At 47.0% G+C, this 21,376-nt stretch overlaps 1 protein-coding gene across 1 annotated transcript; it reads left to right on the top strand.

The window, feature by feature from the left end:
* The first annotated feature begins 1,808 nt into the window (after positions 1 to 1,808).
* On the top strand, positions 1,809 to 19,690 carry LOC140484741 (small COPII coat GTPase SAR1A). The gene is made up of 7 exons (XM_072583537.1): positions 1,809 to 1,871; positions 6,477 to 6,545; positions 7,948 to 8,067; positions 9,986 to 10,051; positions 11,236 to 11,339; positions 13,494 to 13,625; positions 17,432 to 19,690. Exons 2-7 carry the CDS (start codon positions 6,488 to 6,490, stop codon positions 17,546 to 17,548), a joined length of 597 nt encoding a protein of 198 aa, XP_072439638.1. The 5' UTR covers positions 1,809 to 1,871; positions 6,477 to 6,487; the 3' UTR covers positions 17,549 to 19,690.
* The last annotated feature ends 1,686 nt before the right edge of the window (positions 19,691 to 21,376 follow it).

Raw genomic sequence — 21,376 nt, 5'->3', positions numbered from 1 at the left:
CCGCTCTCTCTCTCCCTCCTTTATCCCCATTCCTCTCTCTCTCTCTCTCTCCCTCCTTTATCCCATTCCCCTCTCTCTCTCTCTCCCTCCTTTATCCCCATTCCTCTCTCTCTCTCTCTCCCTCCTTTATCCCCATTCCTCTCTCTCTCACTCTCTCCTCCTTTATCCCCATTCCCTCTCTCACTCTCTCCCTCCTTTATCCCCATTCCTCTCTCTCTCTCTCCCTCCTTTATCCCCATTCTCTCTCTCTCTCCCTCCTTTATCCCCATTCCTCTCTCTCTCTCTCTCTCTCTCCCTCCTTTATCCCATTCCCCTCTCTCTCTCTCCTCCCTCCTTTATCCCCATTCCTCTCTCTCTCTCCTCTCCTCTTTATCCTCCATTCCTCTCTCTCTCTCTCCCTCCTTTATCCCCATTCCCTCTCTCTCTCTCTCTCCCTCCTTTCCCCATTCCTCCTCTCATCTCCCTCCTTTTCTCTTCTCTCTCCTCCTTTATCCCCATTCTCTCTCTCTCTCTCTCTTCTCCCTCCTTTATCCCCATTCCTCTCTCTCTCTCTCCCTCCTTTATCCCCATTCCTCTCTCTCTCTCCCCTCCTTTTATCCCCATTCCTCTCTCTCTCTCTCCCCTCCTTTATCCCCATTCCTCTCTCTCCTCTCTCCCTCCTTTTCCCCTTCCCTCTCTCTCTCTCTCCCTCCTTTATCCCCATTCCCTCTCTCTCTCTCTCCTCCTTTTTCCCCATTCCTCTCTCTCTCTCTCCTCCTTTATCCCCATTCCTCTCTCTCTCTCTCCCTCCTTTATTCCCCATTCCTCTCTCTCTCTCCCCTCCTTTTCCCATTCCTCTCTCTCTCTCTCCCTCCTTTATCCCCATTCTCTCTCTCTCTCTCACCCTCCTTTATCCCCATTCTCTCTCTCTCTCTCACCCTCCTTTATCCCCATTCCCTCTCTCTCTCTCTCCCTCCTTTTTCCCCATTCCTCTCTCTCCTCTCCCTCCTTTATCCCCATTCCTCTCTCTCTCACCCTCCTTTATCCCCATTCCCCTCTCTCTCTCACCCTCCTTTTTCCCCATTCCTCTCTCTCTCTCCCTCCTTTATCCCCATTCCTCTCTCTCTCTCTCACCCTCCTTTATCCCCATTCCTCTCTCTCTCTCTCACCCTCCTTTATCCCCATTCCCTCTCTCTCTCTCCCTCCTTTATCCCCATTCCTCTCTCTCTCTCCCTCCTTTATCCCATTCCTCTCTCTCTCACCCTCCTTTATCCCCATTCCCCTCTCTCTCTCTCTCACCCTCCTTTATCCCCATTCCCCTCTCTCTCTCTCACCCTCCTTTATCCCCATTCCTCTCTCTCTCTCTCTCACCCTCCTTTATCCCCATTCCTCTCTCTCTCTCTCCCTCCTTTATCCCCATTCCTCTCTCTCTCTCTCCCTCCTTTATCCCCATTCCTCTCTCTCTCTCTCCCTCCTTTTTCCCCATTCCTCTCTCTCTCTCCCTCCTTTATCCCCATTCCTCTCTCTCTCTCTCCCTCCTTTATCCCCATTCCTCTCTCTCTCTCCCTCCTTTTATCCCCATTCCTCTCTCTCTCTCCCTCCTTTATCCCCATTCCTCTCTCTCTCTCTCCCTCCTTTATCCCCATTCCTCTCTCTCTCTCTCTCCCTCCTTTATCCCCATTCCTCTCTCTCTCTCTCTCCCTCCTTTATCCCCATTCCTCTCTCTCTCTCTCTCCCTCCTTTATCCCATTCCTCTCCTCTCTCTCTCTCTCTCTCTCCTTTAGCCCCGCCCCCTGTCCCTCTCTGGGTCAGCTGACGCCCCGTGACCCCGGATGCAGATTCTCTCTCTCTCTCTGAGTTTCCGGTGTTGTGGCGGCGGGCAGGCGCTGCCGGTGGGTGAGATGGGGGAGGGTCAGGGTGGAGGGGAGAGGGGACTGGGGACTGGGGACTGGGGACTGGGACTGGGGACTGGGGACGTGCTGTTTGGGGTGAGGGGTTATAGCTGAGGGGGGCTGGGGGGTGTTTGGGGTGAGGGGTTATAGGTGAGAGGGGGCTGGGGGGTGTTTGGGGTGAGGGGTTATAGCTGAGGGGGGCTGGGGGGTGTTTGGGGTGAGGGGTTATAGGTGAGAGGGGGCTGGGGGTGTTTGGGGTGAGGGGTTATAGGTGAGAAGGGGCTGGGGCTGTGTTGGGGTGAGGGGTTATAGGTGAGAGGGGGCTGGGGGTGTTTGGGGTGAGGGGTTATAGCTGAGGGGGGCTGGGGGGTGTTTGGGGTGAGGGGTTATAGGTGAGAGGGGGCTGGGGGGGTGTTTGGGGTGAGGGGTTATAGGTGAGAGGGGGGCTGGGGGGTGTTTGGGGTGAGGGGTTATAGGTGAGAAGGGGCTGGGGCTGTGTTTGGGGTGAGGGGTTATAGGTGAGAGGGGGGCTGGGGGGTGTTTGGGGTGAGGGGTTATAGGTGAGAGGGGCTGGGGGGTGTTTGGGGTGAGGGGTTATAGGTGAGAAGGGGCTGGGGCTGTGTTTGGGGTGAGGGGTTATAGGTGAGAAGGGGCTGGGGCTGTGTTTGGGGTGAGGGGTTATAGGTGAGAGGGGGCTGGGGGGTGTTTGGGGGTGAGGGGTTATAGGTGAGAAGGGGCTGGGGGGTGTTTGGGGTGAGGGGTTATAGGTGAGAAGGGGCTGGGGCTGTGTTTGGGGTGAGGGGTTATAGGTGAGAAGGGGCTGGGGCTGTGTTTGGGGTGAGGGGTTATAGGTGAGAGGGGGCTGGGGGGTGTTTGGGGTGAGGGGTTATAGGTGAGAGGGGGCTGGGGGGTGTTTGGGGTGAGGGGTTATAGGTGAGAGGGGGCTGGGGCTGTGTTTGGGGTGAGGGGTTATAGGTGAGAAGGGGCTGGGGCTGTGTTTGGGGTGAGGGGTTATAGGTGAGAAGGGGCTGGGGCTGTGTTTGGGGTGAGGGGTTATAGGTGAGAAGGGGCTGGGGCTGTGTTTGGGGTGAGGGGTTATAGGTGAGAAGGGGCTGGGGCTGTGTTTGGGGTGAGGGGTTATAGGTGAGAAGGGGCTGGGGGGGTGTTTGGGGTGAGGGGTTATAGGTGAGAGGGGGCTGGGGGGTGTTTGGGGTGAGGGGTTATAGGTGAGAAGGGGCTGGGGCTGTGTTTGGGGTGAGGGGTTATAGGTGAGAGGGGGCTGGGGGGTGTTTGGGGTGAGGGGTTATAGGTGAGAAGGGGCTGGGGGGTGTTTGGGGTGAGGGGTTATAGGTGAGAAGGGGGCTGGGGCTGTGTTTGGGGTGAGGGGTTATAGGTGAGAAGGGGCTGGGGCTGTGTTTGGGGTGAGGGGTTATAGGTGAGAGGGGGCTGGGGGGTGTTTGGGGTGAGGGGTTATAGGTGAGAAGGGGCTGGGGGGTGTTTGGGGTGAGGGGTTATAGGTGAGAAGGGGCTGGGGCTGTGTTTGGGGTGAGGGGTTATAGGTGAGAAGGGGCTGGGGCTGTGTTTTGGGGTGAGGGGTTATAGGTGAGAGGGGGCTGGGGGGTGTTTGGGGTGAGGGGTTATAGGTGAGAGGGGGCTGGGGGGTGTTTGGGGTGAGGGGTTATAGGTGAGAGGGGGCTGGGGCTGTGTTTGGGGTGAGGGGTTATAGGTGAGAAGGGGCTGGGGCTGTGTTTGGGGTGAGGGGTTATAGGTGAGAAGGGGCTGGGGCTGTGTTTGGGGTGAGGGGTTATAGGTGAGAAGGGGGCTGGGGCTGTGTTTGGGGTGAGGGGTTATAGGTGAGAAGGGGCTGGGCTGTGTTTGGGGTGAGGGGTTATAGGTGAGAAGGGGCTGGGGGGGTGTTTGGGGTGAGGGGTTATGGGTGAGAGGGGGCTGGGGGGGTGTTTGGGGTGAGGGGTTATGGGTGAGAGGGGGCTGGGGGGGTGTTTGGGGTGAGGGGTTATAGGTGAGAGGGGGCTGGGGCTGTGTTTGGGGTGAGGGGTTATAGTGAGAGGGGGCTGGGGGGTGTTTGGGGTGAGGGGTTATTGGTGAGAAGGGGCTGGGGGTTGTTTGGGGTGAGGGGTTATAGGTGAGAGGGGGCTGGGGCTGTGTTTGGGGTGAGGGGTTATAGGTGAGAGGGGGCTGGGGGGGTGTTTGGGGTAAAGGGGCGGGGGGGGTGTTTGGCGTGAGGGGGCTGGGGGGGTGTTTCGGGTGAGGGGTTATAGGTGAGAGGGGGCTGGGGCTGTGTTTGGGGTGAGGGGTTATAGGTGAGAGGGGGCTGGGGGGGGTGTTTGGGGTAAAGGGGCGGGGGGGGTGTTTGGCGTGAGGGGGCTGGGGGGGTGTTTCGGGTGAGGGCTTATAGGTGAGAGGGGGCTGGGGGGGGTGTTTGGGGTGAGGGGTTATGGGTGAGAGGGGGCTGGGGGGGTGTTTGGGGTGAGGGGTTATAGGTGAGAGGGGGCTGGGGGTGTGTTTGGGGTGAGGGGTTATGGGTGAGAGGGGGCTGGGGGGGTGTTTGGGGGTGAGGGGTTATAGGTGAGAGGGGGCTGGGGGTGTGTTTGGGTGAGGGGTTATTGGTGAGAGGGGTCTGGGGGGGTGTTTGGGGTGAGGGGTTATAGGTGAGAGGGGCTGGGGGGCATTTGGGGTGAGGGGTTAGAGGTGAGAGGGGCTGGGGGAGTTTTTTGGTTGACGGAGTATAGATGAGAGGGGGGTGGGGGAGTGTTTGGGGGAAGAGGTTGTCGGTGAGAGGGGGCTGGGGGAGTGTTTGGGGTAAGAGGTTGTCGGTGAGGAGGGGGCTGGGGAAGTGTTTGGGGTAAGAGGTTGTCGGTGAGAGGGTGCTGGGGGAGTGTTTGGGGTGAGGATTGTCAGTGAGAAGAGGCTGGGGGAGTGTGTGGAGTGAGGATTGTCGGTGAGAGGGGCGTGGAGTGTTTGGGGGTGAGGGATTGTCGGTGGGAGGGGGCTGGGGTGTGTGTGGGGTGAGGGATTGTCGTTGAGAGGGCTGGGGAGTGTGTGGGGTGAGGGATTGTCGGTGAGAGGGGGATGGGGGTGAGGGGTTGTCGGTGAGAGGGGGCTGGGAGGTTGTTTGGGGTGAGGGGTTGTCAGTGAGGCGGGGTGCTGGGGGAGGGTTTGGTGAGGTGGGGTGAGGGTTTGGTGAGAGGGGGCTGGGGGCTCGGGGAGTGTTTGGGGTGAGGGGTTGTCAGTGAGAGGGGACTGGGGAGTGTTTGGGGGTGAGGGGTTGTCAGTGAGAGGGGACTGGGGAGTGTTTAGGATGAGGGGTTGTCGGTGAGAGGGGGCTGGGGGGTGTTTGGGGTGAGTGGTTGTTGGTGAGAGGGCTCTGGGTGTTTGGGGCGAGGGTTGTCAGTGAGAGAGGGCTGGGGGTGTTTGTGGTGAGGGGTTGTCGGTGAAAGGGCTCTGGGGGTTGTTTGGGGTGAGGGTTGTCGGTGAGGGGGGCAGAGGGAGTGTTTGGGGTGAGGGGTTGTTGTTGAGAGGGGGCTGTGGGGTGTTTGGGGTGAAGGATTGTTGCTGAGAGGAGGCTGGTGGGGTGTGAGGATGTGAGTGGTTGTCAGTGAGAGGGTTTTTGGGTGTTGAGGGGATATGCAGGGATTTTGGGGGGATGGGGTGATTGGGCTGGTGAGAGGCAACAGGGATGGGATCTGGGAAGATGTGTGAAGGAGGGTCATGGAGAGGCTGTGGCTAGGAACTGGACAGTGAGTGAGGGGGGTGGGTAGGGGGTGTTGGTGATTTAAGGGTAGAAGGAACGGTATATCCAGGTTGGGATAAAACAGTAAAGGCACTATAACCCTGAAGGATAACAGATTGGGGCTGGGCCTGTAAACCTGTGGATCAGTCAGTGATTCACTTCCCACAGACAGTTGAGTTTAATATTTTGAATTTGACAGGAATGCTGATACAGGGGTTGGGGGACACTAATGAGAGAGGTCCCTCCGTGAGCCAGCACCAGCAGAATGCGCTGATCAGATTCCTGCTTGTTCTCTGTGCTGCATTTCAATACAGAACATCAAAGACTCAACTCCCAACTCTCCTTCTCTGAGCTAGACATCAAGGGAAAATCCTTCAGCGACTAATGCCAGGAGGTCTGGTGAGGTGTAACCTTACACTCGTGTGCTCCAAACCTATTCCCTCAACTTCGAGGGGAGTGGAGAGAGCTATAAGATGACCATTGTTATGATCTCAAGTCAGAGCTTCAGAGCAGGTCATCACTGCCTGTGAGACACGGGCCCCCAGAATTTGTTTGTGACTCCACTTTGGGGTGTCCCAGGCCCACAATCTGAAATGTCTTGCCATCTTTCATCAGCAGCATTTGATTTGCTGTATCTTGGGCAGTGATAAAGCGGTCTTTGATGCAGCAGAGAACAGGTTCAGTTTAGTTGGATTTTTCCTAGCTAATGGTACCAAAGGATAAAAGGACAAAGGGAGTGGATAAAGTTAGAATGAATCAGTGAATTAAGGGGCTGTGTGGTCATAAGCTGAGGTGAGCATTTCATTTTCAGGGGGATCTGCTGTGATTTGAGTTTGTTCTTTTTCCTGCTGTAGGTGTGTCAGCAATGTCGGGTCTTCTCGACTGGCTGTACAACGGCTTCACCAGCATGCTACAGTTCCTGGGTAAGTGACTCGGAGCCATGTCCTGGATCGGTTTTTCCTTATTCCCCCCTCATCCTGGCTGCAGGCTGTACTTGGAGCAAGGGCAAAGCAAACACCCAATTCCACCATCCAAACCCGATCTGACTCCAGGATACAGGAGTGTGAGAGTCTATCACAAAGGGGTGACATTTAGAGGCAGTATAACACCAATGTCACATGAAACAGGACTGTAAAACATACTTGCGTCAGACTTCACGTTGATAAATTAAGTTGCTTGAGAAAGCATCTCTGTACATATTGGAAACGAATGGAGCGGTCGAGCTCTGTATGTTATGAGCTCTCTCCTACTTTGGCATGATTCACAGTTAAAGGTGTAACTTGAGAGCTGCAAGCATTTGAATCTCTGTCTTGCAGCCATCAGGCTTTAGTGTAAGGTTAACATGAGCTGCTTTCAATCTTCAGTCTGACAGCAAGTGATCAAGCTCTAAGCTAGCGGCTGTACATGTGACATAACTATTTTCCAGTCATGTTCAAGATGAAAATTGTTAGATATCAGGCATCACATAGGCAAATTTTTGTTGTCACACTTTTTATTAAGAAATATACATCATTAACTGATCTGAGGATTTGTGCAAGAACAGTTAACTTGTAGTTCCCAGCAAGAAGATTCACAAATAAAAGCTGTGCTTTTGGAACAGGATATTCTTTATTGTCATGTGTACTCCAGTACAGAAGTAAAGGGATATAGCTGAATTACACATTATATGTTGTGAGAGTTTCCACTAGAGGAAGCAACAGGTCTTCCTCTGTTTGACCACGAGCCACGTAACAGCACTCTGAGAATTGAAACATTTCTGTTAAGTGAGATGTTTGTAATGTGACAAATAAGGGGCATGTTTAAAAGTACTTCTAGGTTGTGTCTTTGCACTCAAAAAAAAAACCGTACAACTGCAGCTGCTACGAGATAGGAAATAGAAACCGAGGGCTGGAACTCAGTTCTTGCAGCATCAACAAAGTTGACACTTGAGTTCAGAATTGAACGCACATCACTGGACTTGAGATTTCACTCTGTTTTTCTCAACGCAGTTGCTGCAAGAACTGCTGAATTTCTCCAACACTTCCTGTTTTTGCCTCCGTGTTCTCCAGCCAGTGAAGCATGTTTGCACTGTATTCACTGCTGTAATGCAACAAACGTGCAAACCAGTTTGCGCACAGCAAGATCCCAGAAGAATCAAGGTTATAATGAGCGGGTTTTTGGTGACATTGATTCAGAGATGGATATTAGCCAGGGCACTTTGAAGAACGTTCGGCACTTTTTTTTTTTTTGGAAGTAATGCTGTTGGATCAACAGCTAGTTAAACTGCAAAACACATTGAGCAAATGCAACTATATTATCTAGTTTTTGTTTGTTTCTCTTTGTCAGGGCTATACAAGAAATCAGGAAAACTGGTCTTCCTTGGCTTGGATAATGCTGGCAAAACCACTTTACTGCACATGCTGAAAGATAACAGACTGGGGCAGCATGTTCCCACGTTACATCCCAGTGAGTACTGACAGTGGAATCACAGAGGCTTGCTTTGGTCTGTGTCGAGGTTCTTTCTTTACAAATGCTGAGTATTCACTTTGGTGCACAAACTTGAATTGATTAATATGTGTTTCTCTCCTTCTCCCACTCTGCTGATTGCATCATTGAATAAAGTCAATACAAGAAGGAACTGGAGCGGTATTCGACTCTAGCCCCTTGAATCCTGCTCACAGAGCCAAGTCTTAATTTGTGCTTCAGATTTGGTGTCCAGCCCTGGTGAATTTTTATGCTGGGCAATTTAAAAAGGCCTCCCCTTTTTGCTGCCAATCCTTTGCTGGGTAAATCCCAAATCAGAGCAGTACAACTGGTTAGTTTGAGCAACTTGAAAGTTGGTGCAGCTGAGTAGGAACATTGTGTGTTTGTGCCCTTTTGTAGTTACATAATGTAGCAGCTGTGAACTATACTTGGAGGCAGGTTTACAAATGGCAGGTTGAAGATTTGCATCTGCTCTCTTTCAAAGTCCTTGAACGTATTTTTCCCAACAGGAATCCTGTGAATGTTTATGCTTAATTACTGAATAGATACTTTTTAACCAACCTGTTCATACGAATTATGACACACATCATGACTTGATCCTATGCCTTCTAAATCCCTGCATCATCACTCAGTGAATGAACACTAGCTGATCTGTTGTAATTCTGCAGCCAGTGAACAAACAGTCCCAAATCCAGCTCTGTTATACAGAGCACTGTGTGTGTGTGTGTGTGTGTGTAGTGTGTGTGTGTGTGTGTGTGTGTGTGTGTGTGTGTGTGTGTGTGTGAGAGAGAATGTTGGGGGAGGGGTACAGTCTGACCTCACATTGCCTATGTACGAGTGTACAGCCTCTGGCTTTCATCCTGAAAAGCAAGACATTGTCAAAGCTTTTGATCATGCTCAGCATTAGTTTTGCAAATACTATCCAATCATTGGAATGTACTGGTATCATACGCAGCATTGTATCAGCATTGGAACTCATACATCACATACCCAGTAGTAATGTCGGCAGACCATCTTTTAGTCAGTATACAAAAGCCATTTGACCCAGGAATTGGCTAATTGATTAAAACAGCATGTTTCTTCCATTGTTCACAATACACAAAGAGAGTACACAGCCTGCCCTTACAAAACACAAAGGATCTACTATTGGATGTGATTCTGGACAGTGCTTATTGAGCAATCCCAACTTGGCTAACAATGACACCAATTTAATGTATCAGCGAGCCTGTGTTGTGACTCATCTGTGCTTACTAGAAGCATACGTTCACACACTGGACCCGTTCAGGATGCAGGAAGGTTGTTGACACAGAAGAGGAATTTAGTCTCTCAGAAATAGTGAAGCTGGAAACCTTTACTACAGAGGACTGTCAAGACTGAGTCACTAATGATATTCAAGGCTAAGACAGCCATAATATTTTATCAGTAAAGCAATGACAGGTTATAAGGAGTAGACAGGGAAGTGGACTTGAGGATTATCCTGTTAGCCATGCCTTCAATGAATGGCAGACAGCCTTGATGCTGAATGCTCTACTTCTGCTCCTGTGTCTTATGGCCTGCTTACTGCAAACAAGAAGAATATGTTGAAGTCTTTTTAATTACCTGGGAGTTAGGAATTCTATAGCTCCCCCGTTCCTTTCTTCATGACAATGCCTCTGCAGGTCAGATTCAATTTGCCAGCCCAAGGTCTCCTTTCCACCAGTCGTAAAAATTGTAATCATTTGAAATTTGTCACTATTGTGTATGTTCTGGTGCTTGCAAAGTGAAAACCTTTGGCCATGTTTTCTCTTTTGAGCAATATTCAAATTCTACATCCCCTAGCAACAGTTCTGGATTTGATTGCTCATCACAATTAAATGTCGGTCACCAGAGTGTATTCTGATTGCAACTGTCTTCATTGTAGCATCAGAGGAGCTGACGATTGCCGGAATGACGTTCACTACCTTTGACCTTGGAGGTCATACACAAGGTAGGTTACTGTGTGGAAACACGAAGCTGCTGCATGTGCATCAGAATGTTTTACCTTTTTCTGTCCCTTGATCAGGATTAGCATATACAATGCAGTGTGCCAGCTTGCTGAATTGGAAATTATCTCTGTGTCAACCAACCTGTAATCCCTATGTCTAGGCCTAGATTTAGGATGATGGGCCAAAATTGCTGCTCCTGATCACAATCCAGCATTGTTTTCTGGAAGTCCTCATATCCGTAACTGTCTCATGCATTTCCTTCATTAGCTTAATGTCAAATCTTTGCTTGATGCTGTTTATGATGAGCACTTTGAGAAGTTTCACTATCTTAAAAGGCGTGGTATTGACTGAAAGTCCCGTCTTGGTTTGCCTTACTTAAGTGGATTTTTGGAAAATGTCAGTGGGACTGTATCCCTACAGACTTTTTTTAAGGGGGGATTGGGAGGAAAAGGGGAAAAATCATATTTCATTCAGATTTTTATTTATTCATGTTCAATAATTAAAAAGCACTTACCACATCTCTCGGAAGCATTTTATAACACTTTGCATTCAGCCAGTTACTTTCTCAGTGCTCCATTATCAACTAAAATTTCCGTTGTAAGATTGGCTGGCCTGTAAAATTTGGCTCGGCTGCTGTCTGCTAGATGCTGCTATAACTGGCATGTGCTTCTCCTTCGTGTTCCAAAGCAAACGAGTCATTACCTGAAAGAACTGCTTGTGGCATTTCCTCCTATTTATGTAAATTCAAGCATCCCGTTTTGGAAGATGAAATGAAGCCACAAATATGAGCAATCTATTGGGGTGTTTCTGTACAATGTGAGCTAGCTTCCACACCTCCTTTCGAATGAAACAGTGATCAATTAATCTCCGTTTGGCTGAATATAGAAATCACAGTGACAGGCCACTCAGCCCATTTTGGTGGTTATGGCGCACACAAGCCGCCTCCATCGCCCATGTTTTATCTTGCCTTATCCCCGGATTCTTTTCCTCCCTCGGGTTCTTCTAGCTTCCCCTTAGAATCATAGAGTCCCTACAATGTGGAAAGTCCATGTCTTTGCAATGACTCCATGTGGTAGCAAGTTCCACCTTCGTAGATGGGGAACACACTCCGGAATTCCTCCTAGGATTTTTAATTTTACTGGCTAGCTTTTTAATATCACTTTCATGAATGTCTGCTTAATTACAGCCAGGCGAGTCTGGAAGAACTACCTCCCTGCCATAAATGGAATTGTCTTCCTGGTTGACTGTGCAGACTACTCGCGGCTTGCTGAGTCTAAAGTTGAGCTTGATGTAAGTGGAGCAATGTTGAGGGATTTGTGCTCGGGGTGGGGCCGTTTACAGAAAATTGAAAGGTGATTACAAGCTGGCTTTGGATGCTAGCTACATCATGGATGTGGAGCTCCTCCCAGTCAATGTTTTGGCGACTGCTTGAACGCAGGAAAATAAGGGTCTTTTGGGTTTCTCCTCAATTAGCTCGATGCAGTGATAGGGCTGTGCCTTGGCATGGCCTCCGTTCCTTGAGTTAGCGATGCACAGGAATAGGGGCAACTTATCATTACCCAACAACTCAATGACAATGGATGTGTTTTTTAAATTCATTCATGGGGATGAGGGCATTGCTGGATAGATCACAATTTATTGCCCGTCCCTAATTGTCCAGGGGGAAGTTAAGAGTCATAGAGATGTACAGCACGGAAACAGACCCTTCAATCCAACTCATCCACGCCGACCAGATATCCCAACCTAATCTAGTCCCATTGGTCAGCACCTGGCCCATATCCCTCTGAACCCTTCCTATTCATATACCCATCCAGATGACTTTTAAATGTTGTAAATTGGACTATTCTCCACCACTTCCTCTGGCAGCTCATTCCATACACGCACCACCCTCTGTGTGAAAATGTTGCCCCTTACATCCCTTTTAAATTTGTCCCCTTTCACCCTAAACCTATGCCCTCTAGTTCTGGACTCCCCCACCCCAGGGAAAAGACCTTGTCAATTTATTCTATCCATGCCCCTCATGATATTATAAACCACTATAAGGTCAAGCCCCAGCCTGTTCAGCCTCTCCCAATAGCTCAAATCCTCCAACCCTGGCAACATACTTGTAAATCTTTTCTGAACCTTTTAAAGTTTCACAACATCTTTCCATTAGGAAGGAGATGAGAATTGAACGCAACATTTCAATAGTGGCCTAACCAATGTCCTGTACGGAAGCAACATGACCTCCCAACTCCTATACTCAATACTCTGACTAATAAAGGAAAGCATACCAAACGCCACCTTCACTATCCTCTCTACCTGCAACTCCACTTTCAAGGAGTTATGAACCTGCACTCCAAGGTCTGTTTGCTCAACAACACTCCCCAGGACCTCGCCATTAAGTGTAAAGGTCTTGTTCTAATTTGTTTTTCCAAAATGCAGCACCACACATTTATCTGAATTAAACTCCATCTGCCACTCCTCAACCCATTGGTCCATCTGATCAAGATCCTGTTGTACTCTGAGGTAAGCTTCTTTATTGTTCATTGCACCTCCAATTTTGGTGGCATCTGCAAACTTACTGACTTAACCTCGTATGTTCACGTCCAAATCATTTATATAAATTACGAAAAACAGTGGACCCAGCACCGATCCTTGTGGCACTCCCCTGGTGAGCTGTGTTGCTGTGGGTCTGAAGTCACATATAGGCCAGACCAGGTAAGGATGGCAGTTTCCTTCCCTCAGGACATCGGTGAATTTGGGTGGCTTTTTCTGACAATTGACAGTGGATTTATGGTCGTCATTAGACTTAATTCCAATTTTTTTTTTCACTGAATTCAAATTCCTCCACCAGCCTTGGTGGGATTGGAACCTGGGTCCCCAGAACATTATCTGGATGGCTGAGTTAACAGTCCAACTATAATAACACTAGATCATCGCCTCCCCAGACAAGATACAGCTCAACTATTGGATGTGGCAGAACAGACTTGATGGGCTGAATGGCCATTCATATTTGCTATAAATGCAGAGACACGGCTCAACTGTAGCTATCCCATAGCTTTAACATCTGCTAAGATATTGTTCTTTGCTTCAGTGACAACATCACAGAGGACGAGGGAAATTGGAAGAAATAAAGTAGTAATTACCGTCTCTGAGCTACGAAATGCATTTTATACTGGCAACACAAAATAGTGTGTAGATCTATGAGAGGTAGTTTATTGAAAATGAAGTGTTCCCATGAGGTATCTTTTATAAGTTATTGATGCCTGGTATTGTTGGATGGTCCATTTTGCAGTCAACTGTTGCTGTCGTTATGTTCCAGTCTTGGATAATAATTTTTTAATAATTTTGTTTCCATTGATCAAATGTACAGTGTGTTTTTGAAGTAAAAACTCCCATCGCTTCTCTTTCTCTTGCACTGTCCACCCTCCCCATCCCTTTCCTTTCCTTCCTTCCTTCCAGGCATTAATGACAGATGAAACAATATCCAATGTTCCCGTTCTCATCCTGGGCAATAAAATCGATCGATCAGAGGCCATCAGTGAGGAAAAGCTTCGGGAAATCTTTGGCCTGTATGGACAAACGACAGGGAAGGTAAAGCTATGAGCAGGAAGAGCATGATTTGTAAAGTATCCAATTGCGTGGCTTCGCACAAGGCAAATTACTTTTGGAAGCAAGTGGGTTCTTGTGAATCTGCGAGTTGGTGTTGGTTGAGGGTGGAATGAAGATTGCCACTCCTCCAACATTCTTTAACATCATCTTCCATGTATCTGGGCTATCTATAGAATTTATGTTGTGCGACTCCTCGCAGAAACTGGACTAGCCATATAAAAACAGTGGCTACAAGAACCAGTCAGAGGCTAGGAGTTGTAACTCGCCTCCTGACTCTCCAAAGCCTGTCCACCACCTGCAAGGCACAAGGCAGGAGTGTGTTGGAATACCCCCCACCGGCCTGGATGGGGGCAGCTCCAACAACACTCAAAAAGCTTGACACCGTCCAGGACAAAGCCCGCTTGATTGGCACCACATCCACAAACGTCCATTCCCTCCACCACTGATGCTCAGTACCAGCTCTGTGTATCATCTACACTGCAGGAATTCATCAAGGTTCCGTGGACAACACTTTCTAACCTCACAACCACTTGCATTTAGAAGGACCAGGGCAGCAGATACATGGCAGACTCCCTTCAAACCACTCACCATCCTGATGTAGAAATACATTAACCGCTCCATCCGTGTCAAACCCCTGGAATTCCCCCTTGTACAGCATTGTGGGTCCACCTACACCAAATAGACTGCGCCTAGACGTACAAGAATGCACCTCACCACCACCACGTCCAAGACAATTAAAGATGGGTGACAAATGGTGGCCCAGCCAGCGACGCCCACATCCCACGAATGAATAAAAAAGCCTTTTTGTGAAGACTTCTTGATTGAGGGTGTTAACTAGAATGTCAAATAAGTATGATATGAAGTGTACAATTTTGCAGTCTATGTTGGTCATCAAATTAATGATCTTATCAGTTTTGTTTTGCAAACTATAATGTGGTGATAAAATCAGTTTCTACAGAGAGTGCTCTTATCATAGAAACCCTGGCCAGAACCTTATAGTGGCCTGACTGAAATGGGCTGAGTTGAGAATTGTATCAGGATTGCAGTCCTGAGTAGGCTTTCTCAATGTCAGAACATCTCACTGCATCTTTTAATTTTTCCCAACTTTGAGGCAGAATTCCCATAAGGCGTGTTGCCTGTCAAAGGGGAATTACTGCCTGTTGCTGTTTGGGGTATGTGGGGAGGTGTCCCGATTGAGTGAGTGGGCCGCACAGAGTTAGTGGTGGGTAGGCGAGATCGAGGGGTGGGGGTGGCTGATGTTGCAGGCAATAGTGAGAGCATGAGCCTGGGTGGGAAGAAGGTGCAGTGGCAGAGAGTGTGAGGGTAAGGTATCGGCAGAATGGAGGAGGTCATTAACTCTAGGCACACCTGTCCCCTGTCACATCCATGCAGGGCATCTCGAGACTGACTGAGATTGTCTGGGTGCACAACGGTGTGTGTATGGAATGAGCTGCCAGAGGAAGTGGTGGAGGCTGGTACAACTACAACATTGAAAAGGCATCTGGATGGGTATATGAATAGGAAGGTTTGAGAGGGATATGGGCCAAATGCTGGCAATTGGGACTAAATTAGGTTAGGGTGTCTGGTCGGCATGGATGAGCATGACCCCTGTGACCTATTCAGCCCAGATTTAACATCTCACCTTTTAGAAATACAGGACTCCCTCAGTGCTACAATAGTGTCGCTGTCTATTCTGAAAGAAATGTTTTTTGTTGTTTTTAAATGAACTGTATTATGGAAGTGTTAGGCCCTTCATTAGCGTAATGGTCCTTTTAAAAGGAAATAAGTAAAAGTGCTGATTCTTGTGGGGGATGGTCCGAGGTGCTTGATATCTTGATCAAGTGACCAGTCTCCGTGTGAGAGAGAGAGAGACAGGACTCTGTGTTCACAGGATGTTCCAGCACTGGAGGGGGAGTCGTTGATCACAGCCAATCCTGACCCTGCCTTTGCTTCACACCCACACATCTTCACTTTCCTGGGGAAGTGGACTCTGATCAAGAAAACACTCGTATTTTCTTGTTTGCTTCCATGGCCCATGGGCACCGAAAGCAGTTATGATGGAGACCATCCAACTCAGTACAGACCAGCAATTGAACCTGGTAATTGTAAACTTCTGTATACATCGGTGACCCAACTGAGGAGGCTAAATTTACTGTACTGAGTGTGTCATTGCCAGCAGAAAGTGCACTGGGGATCTTATTATAGTTGACTCTGCAGATCAGTCAGGAAAATAAATGGAGACAGATATGTAGTAAAAACAAAACTAGGTCAAACTCCCCACTGAGAAAAGGGAACAGTTTATTGGTTGCTAGAGAATGCTTTTTAAATCGGAAGATGCAATTAGCTCAAGCTGTTTTAACAAGTTGAAGGTTTGGCCCTTCTGTCGATAAGACTGTAGGCAGATCAAAGGCTGTTCTAGCTTTGTGTCTGTTTGACCTTTCGAGAATCATGATTGGCTTCTAAAGCCTTTCAAAACAGGAGGCTGTATCATAATGCTAAGTGAGTGCATTTTGTTTGCAGGGTATATTTTTAGATATGTTCCATGGGGTAGACCTCACTTACCTCCGAGTCAGAAAGCTGGGGTTCAAGATCCACTCTCAATACTTGGGAATTAAACCTCTCAGCAAAATCTAATCAAGCTGTGCACTGTGGAGGGAGATGGTGCTTTTCAAACAGGAATTCAGAGCACAGTAGGGCATTTGGCCCTTCTAGACTGCTTTGTTATTCACTAAGATTTTGGCTGGTGTGTTTATGTTTCAAATTCCACACTCCCTTCTATCTCTGATAATGTTTGCTTTTCTTGCGCCACAAGGCTCCACCTCTGCCTTAAAAATATTCAATGATCCAGTCTCCTCCACCCCCTGAGGCAGTTCCTCTGAAGAATAAAATTTCTCCTCTCTGTTCTAAAAGGACGACCCCTAATTTTAAAACAATAGCCCCTAGTTCTGGGCCCTCCCACAAGAGGAAAGTGCATCTTCTCCACCTTATCAAAACCGTTCAGGGTTTCATACACTTCAATCACATCACTCCTCACTCTTCTAAACTGCAGTGGAGACAACCTTTCCTTATAAGACAACCCACTCATTCCAGGTTTCAATCTAGTAAACCACCTTCTGATCCACCTCCAATGTTTTTACATCCTTCCTTAAATAAGGAGACCAAAACGACACAGTATTCAAGATGTGGTCTCCCCAGTGCCCTGTATAAATAAAGCATTGCCACCTTACATTTATGATCAATTCTTCTTGTAACAAAGGGTAGCGTTCCATTTGCTGCCTTAATCACCTGTGCGGTATCTGTGTGCTAACGTTTTGAAACAAATGAATTAGGACACCTCAATTCCTGTGCGCCTCAGAATTCTGCAGTTGTTCCGTTTAAATTTCAGATAAAGCTGTTAAACTGAGGTCCTTCAGCTCCCTCAGATCCCACTGCACTATTTGACAAAGAGTGTGTGAAATCTCATGGTGATCTGGTGGTAATGTTTATCCCTCACATCAAACTTTCAGTGTCTGGCCTTCACTAAATTCCTTTTCGTGAAACTTTAGTGTTCCATTTGAATTTGACAGCTGGGTTCCATTATTTGACTTGTCGCAATTTTACTGTTTACAAAACTGTACACATTAAAATTAACCAACCACTTCTTAGAGACTGTGGCCGACGGATTTGTGGCTGAAAGCAGTCGGGGCACAGAAGCGTTGGTGATCACCTCATTTATGAAAAATGTGTGTAAATGGAATTGAAACACTTGTACACTCTGCAGGATATTACATTTCCTCGTTCCCTTCCAGGGGATTGTGCCACTGAAAGACTTAAACACCCGGCCATTGGAGGTGTTCATGTGCAGTGTGCTGAAGAGGCAGGGCTATGGAGAAGGATTTCGCTGGCTTTCGCAATACATTGACTGAACTCGAAACAAATCTCTGCCACTCGGGACTGAACTAGTTTGCAGCTGTCTACGTTTTTGTTGGTTTTCTTTTCCTTATATTAAAAAAAAATGTGCATCTGTTGATGAGATCACAATACCAACCAGGAGGAAATTCAGAATAGCTGCATTTTTAAAATATAATTTCGAGTTGGGTGTTTGTATCTAGATTAAAATTGGAAGTACTTTTCAGAGTGTAATCTTTTTACAGTTCCTGTATGTGTGTTGGCTGAGAATTCACATTAGAATGAGGCATATATTCCAAGAAATATATGCGGTTTTTTTTGGGTCCCCCTTTTTGAAATGCTCAGTAGTCCCTGAAGCTGTGCAGGTATGTCCTTGGTCCTGTCCCACAAGACATTGTAAATGGAATAGCAGCTGTCTGATCAACCCTCCATATTGTAGCCAAGTCAGGTGGTTGTCTGATCACAAGTGAGAACACGTTTCTTGTCCGTCTTTATCTGCATTGACGTGGTTTGTGTTTGGAATTGTTTATAAATTACAAACAGTTCAAGGCTGACTTAGAGTATACAGTCTTGTAGGTTTTCAAATATACCCAGCAAAATGTCGTCTTTCATGTTATTCCCACAAGATGAGGCTGAGAGAACAATTCTTTCAGCTTTCGGTTTACTCCTGGTGGGATATGCAATTTACATACATTGTGATGACATTTTGAGATATTTAAGTGGCATATTTCCTGTCATTTTCTAAATTTACAAATAATTTGGCTAATTATTTTGAGAATTGTTACTCCAGTGGTTGTTGTATCAGTATATCGTGCAAGTTGGATTTTGTGATTGAGAAGGAGCTGAGCTTTTAATAAGAGATATCTTATCTCCTGTAATCTGCACATTCATAATCATAAAGTAGAATTGTTTTGGGACTTCAGAGATTTATGAAACATATGACAGAATGATGGCTCCGTCAACAAAGTTTTATTTTTCCATTTGGTATGGAAAAACTTTGGAAATGGGAAAATGCATAACCAACTCAAGTGGATTAAGTATAATGCCAAGTCGCTTTTAAACTTGATTAGTGAGTGAATTGAAATTAACACGAGATGTTAACATCACGATGGAACTTGGGGGAACTCACTGACATTTGGGAAAATTGCACAATTTCATGCACACTTTTTAAATTGTAAAGATTTTCTAAAATACAATCTAATTTGTACAGTTGATGCTTTTAGAGTGATTACAGAGACGTGACATGTAAGCTGCATATTGTGAAAATGTCTCGCATTTACACTTCAACAGTTTGCGTGTGTTAGGATCTGACTGGATGGAACTTTACATTGTTCCATTGTCATGGGATATGCTTATGATGTGAAATTGAGGCGACATTATAATTTTATGTGGACAGCAAATGAACCGCCTTAAAAGGAATGAGTAGTGGTAAATCAACACTATATTGTTTTTTTTCTGCTTTTATAGGCTTTTGTCTGTTCAGAATGGTGATGTTCTTTCAAAGAGTTTTGGAAGAATGGAGGCATTCTGTGAACCAGTTCTATTTGATGCTGGAATCAGAAATTGCACTGTCTCCCTGCGCTGGAGAAAATGGCTTTCTTAGACAAAAGAGCTCACCTCTCTTAGGTCCCCATGTGGCAAAACCAAATGAAAGCTCAATGCTTCCTGAAATTGGAATGTAATAGAAACTATTTAACAGGAATGTTATGTTTGTTTACTCACATTTAGTTTTTTTTAACCAATTATGTGCTCAGTTGAGTGATTGAAAAGAAAATGTCTTTGCCCTCTGAAGAGGCGTCTACAGTAAATCCATTCTTGGGATGATTGTCATTGGCACAGTCGTGGGGACTTGGCTGTCTAAGCGTTACTGGCAAAACCTAACATTTTCTTTCACCTTCTCCCTAACACAACATGTAAGCACTGTACCCGCAATATTACTCGGTTCTTGCAGTTATCATCAGTGCTCCTCACTGTTTGAGAAGGTATGAGTGACCACTTTAGCCCCTTACCAATCTGATGTCTTCAACCCCTCAGTCTTAGAAATAAAATTATTCTTTCCCTCACTCAATTCATTTGCTATTTGGTAGAAAGATAACCTGCAATGTATAAATGTATTATAAATCATTGCTTTATTTGAATTAAACAATTATATATCTTCATGCATTGACTTTCCATTATCATGAGTGACTTTCTATATAAGTGGAACATCTTGTAACTTTTCTAAAAGATGTCCAGCAATACATCACCTCATGCCATTTCTGAATCTTTCAGTTCACCTTGAGATAACAAATCTGAAAGGGTTCAGAAAAGATTTACAAGCGTGTTGCCAGGGTTGGAGGGCTTGAGCTGTAGGGAAAGGCTGGCGCTGTTTTCCCTGAAGCATTGGAGGCTGAGGGGTGACCATATAGAGGTTTATAAAATCATGAGGGGGGTGGATAGGGTGAATAGTCAAGGTGTTTTCCCTGGTTTAGGGGAGTCCAAAACTAGAGGGCATAGGTTTAAGGTGAGGGGGGAAAGATTTAAAAGGGATCTAAGGGGCAATCTTTTCACGCAGTGGGTGGGTGAGTAAGGAACGAGCTGCCAGAGGAAGTGGTGGAGGCTGGTACAATGGCAGCATTTAAAAAGTGTCTCGATGGGTACATGATTATGAAGGGTTTAGAGGGATACGGGCCAAATGCTGGCAAATATGACTAGATTAATTTAAAATATCTGGTCAGTATGGACGATTTGGACTGAAGGATGTTTCCATGCTGTACACCTCTATGCACAATGATGATTTTTTGCACAGCATTCTCTCAGGTAACAGTGAGATGGATGATCTGCTAAGACCTATTTTGATGAGGGGAGGGTGAATGTTGGTAGAGGTTAGTCAGATCACTGAGGCAACATTTTCTTTGTGAAATGGGACCTTTAATGTCCAGAACCTGAAGTTAAGCCATCTGCAAAGAGGACCATTTTTTACCATGCCACATGGCACTTGCTCAGCATTTTCAAATCTGATGCGGTTCTGTACTACTGTCTGACGTGAACTCCGTAGTTCCACGTGAATGTTACAAATGGTATTGCAATAGAATTAACTTCCTCTTCCATAACTGTTACCTCTGCAAATACAGGATTTTGCAGTGACTCCCAGACTGCTGACAGGAGAACTAGTTTCTCAACCATCTTGCCAACATTTGTTATTTTCGTTGATGGTCATTATGTTTTATAAATGCTGCTCAGTGACAATGTCAATTCGACTCAGTTGGTGACGTCAGAGGTTAAGCTCAGACTGGATGACTACTTTGCCAAGCACCTTTGCCCTGCTTGCAAGCATAGCTCCGCGTTTCTGATGATCTGTCACCTGGGTGGCTCAGTGGTTAGCACTGTTGCCTCTCAGCACCAGGGTCCCAGGTTCGATTCTAGCCTCCGGTAACTGTCTGTGTGGAGTTTGCACATTCTCCCCGTGTCTGCGTGGGTTTCCTCCGGGTGCTCTGGTTTCCTCCCACAGTCCAAAGATGTGTCGGTCAGGCGAATTGGCCATGCTAAATTGCCCGGAGTGATAGGTGCATTATTCAGAAGGAAATGGGTTTGGGTGAGTTACTCTTTGGCGGGTCGGTGTGGACTGGTTGGGCCGAAGGGCCTGTTTCCACACTGTAGGGAATCTTTTTACTCTAATCTTTACTAATTCTCTGCTTTGCCCTCACACCAACACCTCTGTACTCTGCCAACTCACACTGTTCCGATGAAACTTAACATATGCTTAAGGAACAGCACCCCACCCTTGCGTTACATGATTTACAGACTCTGTTCTCGACATTAAGTTCAACAATTTCTGTCCATGATTTCTGACACATTTAGTTTCC

The sequence above is a fragment of the Chiloscyllium punctatum genome, chromosome 13, assembly GCF_047496795.1.
Source record: "Chiloscyllium punctatum isolate Juve2018m chromosome 13, sChiPun1.3, whole genome shotgun sequence".
Classification (NCBI taxonomy): domain Eukaryota; kingdom Metazoa; phylum Chordata; class Chondrichthyes; order Orectolobiformes; family Hemiscylliidae; genus Chiloscyllium; species Chiloscyllium punctatum.
This window is presented reverse-complemented; position numbering and strand designations above follow the sequence as displayed.

Excerpts from the sequence above, each read along its gene's own strand:
- LOC140484741 (XM_072583537.1), top strand. The coding sequence starts at position 6,488 with ATGTCGGGTCTTCTCGACTGGCTGTACAACGGCTTCACCAGCATGCTA. Across the intron at positions 11,340-13,493 it reads AGTCTAAAGTTGAGCTTGAT|GCATTAATGACAGATGAAAC; the intron begins GTAAGTGGAGCA and ends CCTTCCTTCCAG. Across the intron at positions 13,626-17,431 it reads ATGGACAAACGACAGGGAAG|GGGATTGTGCCACTGAAAGA; the intron begins GTAAAGCTATGA and ends GTTCCCTTCCAG.